At 38.7% G+C, this 10,667-nt stretch overlaps 1 protein-coding gene across 2 annotated transcripts in view; it reads left to right on the plus strand.

Annotated features, from left to right (window-relative positions):
* Positions 1-829: 829 nt before the first annotated feature.
* LOC137970029 (uncharacterized) overlaps positions 830-10,667 on the plus strand; it is a 16,610-nt gene continuing 6,772 nt past the window's right edge. Inside the window, exons 1-6 of one of the 2 annotated variants that reach the window (XM_068816482.1) lie at positions 830-908; positions 993-1,091; positions 3,444-3,556; positions 4,066-4,148; positions 5,647-5,713; positions 6,467-6,751. In XM_068816482.1, coding sequence (XP_068672583.1) covers positions 850-908; positions 993-1,091; positions 3,444-3,556; positions 4,066-4,148; positions 5,647-5,713; positions 6,467-6,751 — 706 coding nt within the window. In that variant the 5' untranslated portion in view covers positions 830-849. Of the gene's footprint in view, positions 909-992; positions 1,092-1,127; positions 1,330-3,443; positions 3,557-4,065; positions 4,149-5,646; positions 5,714-6,466; positions 6,752-10,667 lie in introns of both variants that reach the window. The other variant, XM_068816483.1, reaches the window with a different exon arrangement.

Genomic DNA, 10,667 nt, shown 5'->3' on the forward strand with positions numbered 1-10,667 from the left:
TTGTTCAAAACGGTCAGTTTGTAAGTCGCTTACCGCATTCGCTATCAAGCGCGGTGCGAGTGAACAATTAAAAAAGTGATTTCAGAGAGGAAGAAAGAGAGAGAGAGGGAAAAAAAATTCTCTAACTAAGGGTATTGTATGTCCGTATAGCGAAAAACTGTGACCTCGGTCTTGAAAAAGCTGCCCTCGGCCGCAGACCTCGGTCACAGTTTTTCGCTATACGGACCTCTCAGGTGGCAAATAACTTAGACGCAAAACTACGCGACTTACTACCATGTACAAAGTAGTGAACAGTAAATTGCAGTCAATATCCCGGAGTACATAGTCATTGCTTGTAAACGCTAATGAAGAAAGGCATTGACTTTCGAAATATTGGCTCTTATTAACATAGTTCTTCCCCGTTCTGTCAGCCGTGCCCTTTTTTGGTTTTTATAGTATTTGTATTGCAGATTAGTTCCCTCACCAGGATCCAGTGCGTGTGTCCTTGCTTACACAGTTTAACTGTGTATCCTTACCCGTGACTGCGATCTTTATTCTATCATAGCAAGCCTTGAGTAGCAACCTTTCTTGGAAAAGGGAGGCGATTGCCTCGGCAAGATACAAAGGGGGTGACACTTCACTTGAGCACATAAGCTGGATTTTATTTGGAGTGTGGGGAGTTGCAGCTTGAAACATAACGAAAAATCTTTGTGAGATATCATCTCACCTGTTTACAAACAATTTGTGGCTTGTAACCTTTGATTTCCTCCCGCACTCCCGCAAACCAAACGAGCTCGAGGCGTGAAAAGCGGAAGGAGTTCTTAAATACTGAGCCCGAGATATGACAGGCGGTCAATTTGCTAAAACAAAATGGCTGCTGCGGCGGCAAATTCGGAGATTCTGGAGGACATCTCTAAAGTTTTACAAATGTAAGTTTTGTGGTTTCCTTGGCAATTTGCCTAAGCTCGTTAATTAAAGTGAATTTAACCCATAACCGTCGTGTTGATTATCAGGCTGGAAGAAGAAATAACAAAGATTCACAAGCTGTGTCTGCTAAGGAGAAGGGAAATTGATTGCTGTATTCAGCAATGCAGGCCCTTACTCAAACCATGGTGAGTTTATTTACGAGGATCTATTTTTTTTTGCAGATAATAAAGTAATGCTTTACTGATACAGAGGTTGTGGATCGCTTCGATTGGATTGGGGTTTTCTGGAACAGACACGTTACCATGACTTGCTAGTTGTTTTACGGTATACGTTGTCTGACACTTGCAGACTTGCAGACCGCAGACTGCAGACTAAGTCGTGAGTTTGACTCAGGGTCTTCAAATAACTGAGGATCCATTCAAGGTGTTTGATTCCTTCAATGAGTTTGTTAACCCATATCCAAACAGACAAAGTTGCCACAGATTTTGCCATTTGTTTCAGTGTTTTACCTAACATCTCAGTTAATGCTGTATTACTGTACTAACACTCAGGGTCTTAAAATAACTGAGGAGAATGGGCTGCCTTTGTAATTTCACCCGCAAATGGTTAGACTTTCAAGTCTTCTCGGATAAGGACTGTAAACCGTAGGCCCTGTCTCACAAATATCTCATCTCAAATATCTTCCATATATCATATATCTTTATTTACCCTCGGATTTTTAGAGTAGCTTGGTGTAGCTAATATCTCCGAGCATTTACCCTCCCAACCATGATACATCGCAGAAGACAGACTACAACCCCCGGGAACTACATGCCCTACTCTTTACGACAGGTGTGCGGGTTCTTTTACGTCCCACAGGATTATGAACATTGAAGGGTTGTGAGACGGGACCTCCGGCTTATCGTCCTTATCCGAGAAGACTAGAGAGTCTAACGATTTGCAGATGTAAAGGCAGCACTTTCTCCTCAGTTATTTAAAGACCCTGAGTGTTGGTCCGGCCGGAGTTGAACTCACAACCTCCCGCGTAACAGCCCGGTGCTCAACCAACTGAGCCACCGGTGCGCGGTCCATGTTCGTAAGTTCCTTGTGGGACGTTAAAGAATCCACACACTATTCGAGAAGAGTATAGGATGACATTCCTGGTGTTGTGGTTGTTCTTTGTGAGCAAAAGTAGTCTGACTGACAGTTAATTGTCTCAAAAAGGCTTGTGGTGTATGAGGCCACCTAAGCAGAAACAGCCACAAGTCAAAAGGGACTTTGCCGACTGCTGGAACGTGTAGACACATGTTGTCATACACCTGTTGTTTTAGCCTGTTCGATTTACAAAATGCAACACATTTACTATTACAAAAGTTGATAACCATGCTGGATACTAGGGGTAACTTAAAATACATGTCAATTGTTGATTGTTTTATTTGCAATGTCAGTTATTAAATGTCGGAGCTGATTTTTGTTCAGAATTTAATTATTTGTGAATGACTCTTTGGGATAAAAACTTCAGACGCTGTTAAGCTTAACTTGAATTTCAGTTGACCCAAATTGGTAAAATCCCTAAGTTAAAGCAAGTTAAAATCAGTTTAAGTGGTCAAGGAATGGCTGAGATGTTTACAGTATGTTCTATCTTTAATTGAGCTAATCTCACAGTGGAGCTTCCATTGTCATAACACTGAAAGTAACACCGAAAATGAGATGAAGAAGCAAAACTGTTAGGTGGTAGTGTGTTTCACACTGGGATCGTTCTCTCAATAAATGTGTGTTTGTTAGCAAGCATAAACTTAGGAGAACTGAAGTTAGATTTTTTAGTCTTTGTGCTGTTGTATTCATGCATACTTTACTGTGTGATGAACCAGTCTTATTCTAATAAAATTTTATTGTCATCAGGGACTGTGGTTTTTGTAAAGTTCTGAAAAATTTATAGGCCTAAAAAGCTATTTATGAAACATCAATTTCCTTTTTTTGAGAGGAAAAAAAAACTAATTAGGATAGTACGTTCACTCTCATTGGTCAATAGCTGTGTTTAGATGAGAGTACCATTATGTGAACACAGCTGTGACAATCACACGATTTTTGATTGGTTGTGTATTTTCAGATGCGTGTTTTGATTGGCTGGTAGGAAATATGAGCGTGTATCGAGAAAAATTAATCTGTTTCAATCAAGAAGTAAAAAAAACTAGCATTTTCCTTTATTTGTCGAATTATTTTTGAAATATTTATAAAAGCAATAGAGGACTTTTTTCTGTGGTTAACACTCAGGGAGTTGGGAGAATTTGAGACACTTACGCATAACAGTCTCGAATTCTCCCAACTCCCCCTCATGTTTAGATGAGGCTTTGTAAATGCAGGAAAAGTCCTCTATTGCCTAAATATAGAAAAAAGCAAAAAGATGGAGAAGTTTGATACTTAAAAGTACAAATGGAATTGTGGCACCAGAAATGTTTTGGGACTTCCATTCCGAGAAATGGGCTGTAAGTTTGGCTCATAAAACATTTGGAGTCTAAATAAATTCTTATTAACATTAATTGTGTGCACACCTTTAGGCCTCTAAAATCTAACAAGAGCGAAGAAACTTCAGAAAACACAGCAAAGTCGTCAATGTTACACCAGAGTGAAAGCGCAGTTGTACAGAGTACAGAAATAACTGATAATGAAGGTGAGGTACTTTAAGCAAAAAGGGGTCTAGCTTGTGATCATAGCATCAAAGCAGGCACTTTTTGAAAGTGTTATTGACAGCAATTGCATTATTCTTACTAGGTGTAAAAACAGTGTCTGTACCCGTAACACAAAGAATGAATAATTATTGTGTGTTCCACAAACACGTGGACTCAGTGGATTCTAAATTATTATTTTAATCAAAGGTCTAATTTTTTAACTTAAAATCTCTGCTATTTAAGGGTGTCAAATGACCACCTTGCACATTGCAATAATAATAATAATAATAATAATAATAATAATAATAAAAATAAATTATGATAATAATAATATTTTGATTAGTAGATGTTGATTTACATGAATAATGTTTTGAGTAACATGTGACAAACTTAAAAAATGTCACTAGCCAGACAACTAAAGAATTGCAAGCTCTGTATGTACTGGATGTTTCATTCAGTTGCTTGCTTTCTAGTAATTTATGAATTATTTGTTTATTATTTCATTGCTTAGCCAAAGAAGCTGAGAGACAAGATTTAGCAGCACTGGATGGTTTGTTAGCCAAGGCACAGAAAGCAAGAGAGATACAAACAAAAGTATGCAAACAATCAACAATCTAGGAGTTCACAATAACGAGTATAAAAAATTCTACCAGACTCTGTGTTTTTCTGTTGGAGGCCTTGCTGAGTCTAGAGGGACTGAAGATATTTCTTTGTATTTTTTCCATTGAGTCTTAAGGCTCGGGACTCTGGTTTTTCTGCTTCAGGCGAACATGTCTGCTGGACGAAAAAAGCCAATTTATTGATTGATTGCACTTACATGGTCACAATTATGATGTTAAATTCATCGTCAACAAATAATTATTGTTGTCACATGGCACAATTTCTTTTATTGAATGAGCCATAATACTTTAGAACACTACATGTAAGTCAGGTTATGACATTTCCAAATACTAGAAAGGGCCCAGATTATGTTTCTTTATTTTGCAACCATTATTCAGGTTGGACAGTACAATCCACAGATGAGCTCAGTGTAGGCTAGATGATGGGGGAGGGGTTAGTAAAGTTTTAGTGTCGTGTGGTACATGTAGTTTGATCACTGATAGGGAGTTCATAGTTAAGGTTTGAGCACTGTGAGTGTGGAAGTGGGATTTGTGTACTACGTTTTTACGCTGTGCTTGTTCCTGTCAGTAATGTAGCTTGATGTACTGGTAATAATAATAACGGGTTATTTGTGATCTATTACAGACAAAATAAACTACTGTTATATGAAAAAATATAATACATTTCATTGTATGCCTCAGTCTGTATTGTTCCTTGTCAATTTTTAGGCCTTGAGCATGTCAACATCAAAAGCTCAATTTTTGCACTTTTTTTGTATTTTGTATAACTGTCAATTGATTTTTTGACTTTTTTCCTGCCTTTTTTTTAGTCAGAGCTTTCAATTTTTTGATGTTTGAAATAAACTTCCAAAGCAAAACTTTGAGTTCTGTGTGCTCTTAGCTTAGTTTGCATTACACCATGAATTTGGCTTTTTGATGCTATACAGAATCAAGTCACTATAATTATGAGATGAGCTGTGGGAACCATGTAACAATGTCAAAGCCTTCCTAAGCCATCCCCAGCCTTTTAGATATGTTTAGAGGGAGGGTACCAAAGCTGAATCTGGAGAGAAAAAGTGATTTCAATATCAGTATCCATATCAGATTTAATTGAAATATGTAGGACTTTGCCTTGTTTTTAACCTGAGAGTTATCTAAGTAACAATTTGGTTTTGTTCTTAAAGTGCCTATGACTTAATTTTTTTATATTAACTCTCTCAAGGAAAAAACTGTGGAATCTGAGGGAACCACATGTCTTTAATTATTAGTTAATTGGGATGAAAACTTTCAAATTTGCTGCCAGTTTAGGATTCTTTCCTACTGTAGGTTGTTCTAGTATTCTAGTATTGCATTTTATTAATTTTCTCACAGATGCTGTTTTGGTCATAGGGAAATGAGTAAAATAAGACAAATTAGGGTGTGTGGAGGTGACTGTATTCTTGTGATTATTATTAATTATCCATTGTGAAATCAGTGCTTTCTGTTGCTTTTAGATTGATGAAGCTGCAGCTAAGGCTAACCAAAAGAAGGTGTCTTCTAAAAAGCCTATTCTGGTCACAAGTATGTTTTTCAGAACTGGAGATTTTTGTATAGAGCGAGACTTAAAAGATTTTACTCTTCATTTTTACTCGTCATTGGGGGCTGTTTTAATATTGTATGTTGTGTCTTTTGATTATGTCAGAGTTGCTGCGAAAAAGCCACATTCTGAGGAGTCAACCTTTGTGTCATGGTCTGTGACCTTAAGTGTACTGTACTAAGGGTTTTGTTTTTCGTTTTCCGAAGCCAGAGCTCTTGGGCGTGGTTTTTCCAATAACCTTCGCACCAAATAACCCGATATTTAAAGATGTAAATTTCACTCTCTACCTAATCGGTAAAGTGCTTAGCATGACTCCTAAAGTGATTGTGATAAGAGCTGTCTGGTAACGTCCTCCATCAGGTTACTTTATGGTCGTGTCGCTACACATTGAAGTCGGTTCACTGCAACACATGTACAGTATACTGCATAATAAAGTCGATTTGCAGCAATACATTACTTTCACTTCTTAGCTTTTCTTAACTGTGACAGGTGCTTACAAATTTTAAAATGAAATTACATCAAACAGAATTGTGGCAAAACTACCATTCAGTGAATCAGCTTTGATTTGCAGCAACCAGCAAAACGACTTGTGGCAAAACCACTAATGCAGCATTTATAATCTTCTATGTTTACACGTATGTTCGGTGATCATTCCCATTTTGTATGGATGTATTCTTTCCTCTGACTTGAAATCGGGAAAATGTTATTGTTGACTTATTTGCTTTTTGTGTTTTTAGCGGCTCATGCTAAAGAACCTCCACTTCACGCAACAAAGGAATCGCTCTCTTCAAAACCCAGCAAACCTGCAGCATCAAAGAAGCCTTCCGCCGCAGGGAAATCGGCGGCACAGAGGCAGGTCTTGAAGAGTACTTACAGTTCATCATATGGGAGGAGACCCTCATCAGCGAAGTCTCTCATACGGCCAGCGAAGTCACAAAGCTCTACGAATGTCTACCTGGATAGCGTAATAGGGAGAAACGCCAAAGAGGGGAAACAGACGATAAATGACTCCAATCAGCAAGGTAAGTTCAACTGTTTCAACAACATGTATACTTATCTGTCAGGAACCTCATTACCCGAAGCGTCGATCTTTTATATAAAAGAGTTAACCCTCTGTGTCAACCCTGGCTCGTATCTTTTTATTTTTAGAAACTCCTCCCAGGGGGGTTTTCGCGGGCGTTTTCATAATAGCCAATCATAAGAGACCTATGGTCGGCCATTGATTACATCACGTGCAGCACACCCGAAACACGAAGGTATTTCAGAATGATGTAAAGATATAGCAGTTCTGAAATAAAAAGATATGGGACAGGGTTGACCCAGGGGTATAATACGTATGGAGTCTCCAGGTAATGGGCTCTTGTATCTGTACCTACCTCGAACTGTAGAGTAGCTTAATAAAAGCTTTTATCATTCCATATATTTTTCCTTTCTTTTCATTGGCCGAGAGCGCACCACGTAACCTGCAAATAAGTGTTTTGCTGCAAATTATATTCTGATCATGCGTAATTGAAACCAAGCTCTAGTGTGGTAATGGCATTTCGCTTTCCTGAGCTTTCAGAAAGTGATTTAATTGTTGGGAATTGTAAAAAAAAAAAAACCAAACTCATTCATCGAGTGATATAACAATTATTGAATTCGGTTATCGTAAATATCGGGGCATGTCAGTGTCTCGCAGATCATAGTTAATGGAGGGAATGGTTATGAAACCCGACAGATTTATTTGTTGTAGGTTTTTGTTCTCTTTTTTGACCTTGACCGTGCACAAAACACATAGTTGTTTATTCCGTACTGAGGAACTAACCAATAGAAACGTGTTGGTTACATAACTCATGCATAGTGCATGAGCGCAAAACAAAAAATTGTGCACGGTCGTGGACTTTCCAACCTAAATCTTGGCATCTTTGTTTGCCCCTTTGATGTTTGCCGAGCTTCCAAACCATTCCCCTCTATTAACTATGCGCAGATCAATTATTTGTCTCAGCCTTCGGCTTCGGCTATCACGATAGTTTGCTCAACCTCGCCCAATAATTGTTAAATATTTTCAAGGAAAAACAAAGCAAAAAGAAAAGAACAAAGGTTGCGTTACTACTGAAGCATTCAAAATTGAAAATAAAAATTTGTCTCCTGAAATCTAAAAAATTAAACGTTCTGTTAGTGTTTGGAAGGGAATTCTGAGTTGCAACACGATATGGAAAGGAATAGAAACTATTAGCAGTAGGGTGTGTGAAGTCCTCAATGCCTGCAAAACCGTAGGATTACTGGTTAGATGCGGAAAAATAATCATTCTGTACGTGCGGCACGCATTTGTAACCCAGATTTAATATTTTTTTTAATTAACAATCGCTCTAAGAGCTCAAAGTACTCATCAAGCCAGGAACCCATGACCCGGAGCCTACAACTCTACTGTGTTCGTGTAACGGCGTTTTCACAGACCGATTTATTTTTAGATTGAATTTCCCGCGAATGAGATTCCCACAGGAGCCCGATGACCAATTACAAGAAATTAAGCTGACGTCATAGGGTCACCGAACCGGAACTGCCTTTGTTTTTTGACCTAATTCGCGGGAAGGGCTAGTCTAAAAATAAACCTACTTGTGAAAACGCCGTTTCACAGACGCTGTGTGGAAGTTGCACGCTCCAGATGGGCTCCTGTCAAGCGAGGTAACCATGATAAAATTTGCTTGGAATATTAACTTATATAATATATTTAGCACGATCGAACTAACAGAGTAGAGGAAACCAAGAACGGTTTCATGCAATCGATTGGACCAAGACACTATTTTCAAACCGGAGGAGGCCATGGAGTTCCCGGTGTTGTGGTCTGTCTGCTGTTAAGTCCCTTTTGGTTGGGAGGGAAAATACTCGCAGATACATGTGTGATGATAATATAACATTAAGATCACAACCGGCTGGTAGGCTGAGAGTACCACAAGGAAAGAGGATCCACGCGAGACGGATATTATTAGGCGGAGAAAGGATTTTCCCTACTGAGTAACTGACGCATTCTCGTCCATTAAAGCTACAATCATAGACAAAAGTAGTTGGGAAGGTTATGTAAATGAACCACACCAGAGCTGCATTTCAACCTGCTTCTGTTAAAGCTCAAAAGAAATAGTTTCACTTTCTCTTACATAGCCCCCCTCCCCCCTATTCAATGTTGGAAGCTTGCAAGCTAGTTCCAGTCCAATACTGAGAATACGAATATGGTCCATTTTCTTAAGAAAAACTTCGCACTTAGACTCGCTTTGAAGAGGAGGCAGACATGAACTCGAAACTGGCCTATTAAGTCATCGTAAGCGTATAATCGTGAAGCGTTCACTCTCTATCTTTACTTCAAAACTAAGGCAGTGTTAGTATACCACTTCTGCCTTGTTGTTCAACGTGACGGAAAAGGAAACCAGTGTGTTTGAAGGGACTTTGTAGTTTCTTACCCTCTGCGACACTGGAGCATCGCCTGTGACGATGGTTTTTATTGAGTGAAAGAATACCCCAGCGTGACTGTGCGTTTTAACCTTTTTTCACGTCTTTCCTCTTCCCTGCAAATCTGCCACGCGAGCTGACCGAATCTACGGACGTTCGACGGAAAACGTGAGCACAAAACGCCAAATTTTAATTTTCTTATTTAGTGCAAGGGTTCTTTTTACCCAATTCTGTCCTCGGATGGTTGATTCCACTTTTAAACGGAAGTTAAACGCGATTAAATAAGTAGGAAAAAAGTCTGATAACTTAAACTTGCATTTGAAATGGAATTTTCGTTGACGTGGCCATCGAAGGTCGTAACTGGTCTCTGTTGTCCGTCAAATGGAACTACAGCCAAGCGAAATCCTCTTTGCCTGAAATTTTTTCGCGCGCTTCTTGCGAGTAACAGACCTTTTTCGCTTGTACATTTTGTTTTCCCAATACACCTTATTACAAAATGGCGGCCATTTAAATATTCTTTTGTTTTTATTGAAATTAGCCCTTGATGCCTCGTTCTTAAGCTTAAACTTCAAAGGAATATTTCATCTTGAACGAGGCAACAAGGGCCAATTTGTACCCGCATAAATCAGCGGCCATTTTTGAATTAGGTGTATACAAACTCGGGAGGTTTGGTCCTTTCTTTTGTTCATTAAAAAGAGTCCTTGCAGACATATTCATGCTTGCATGCGCAAAAGACCAATCCTCCTGAGTATTATCACGTGTCTATTCCTATAAAAACATATCACCAACTCAAACATTTTTAAAAAGCTAATCCATTTTTAAAAATCCATTAATCCATTAAAAAGCTAATCCATTTTTAAAAAGCTAATCCCCCTCCCCCCCCCCCCCCCCTCCCCTGTGTTTGGCTTGGTGTATCGCTTTTGGAAACTATCCCAGTCAGGTTAACTTTATTCTGTCAAATTCCGAAATTTACGTTTTGGGATAAAGTATTAACAATTATCCTTGATACTCTTTGAATTAAAGACCGCCGTATTGTAGTTTCTTATTATTTTTATCAAACACTTTGCAGTGCTGAAAGTGTAAGTTTAATTATCGTCCTTTATGCCATTCGTGCTGTTTCTTTTTCTCGTAACTTATTGTCTTTGCTCTTTTCGTTTAAGCGTCTAAATAAGTCTCTTTAAAAAATTGTTGCCAGCTTGGTCTATTTTAACCTTTTCCCTCGAATGGGGAGCTACAGGAAAGCTAAGCAACAACGGCGGTACTAGAAATTCTAACGAAATAATTTTCAGCTTCTTCCACCGTTCCTGGTATGTGTACAGTGCAAATATCAAGTATTGAGAAAACCGCGATTGTTAGGAATGGATCGAGATGAAGCAAAGAAAGAGAATGAAAGGTTCAATATTGTATGCTAACGTTGTCGCGAAAGTCTTAAATTTGTTTGGTCACCCTTGTTGTTTTGCAGAATAACCCTAACCAGTTACAGGATAGATCGCCCGTATTGCCCAAGGTGAACAA

The sequence above is a fragment of the Montipora foliosa genome, chromosome 9 (assembly GCF_036669935.1).
Source record: "Montipora foliosa isolate CH-2021 chromosome 9, ASM3666993v2, whole genome shotgun sequence".
NCBI classification, from domain to species: Eukaryota; Metazoa; Cnidaria; class Anthozoa; order Scleractinia; family Acroporidae; genus Montipora; species Montipora foliosa.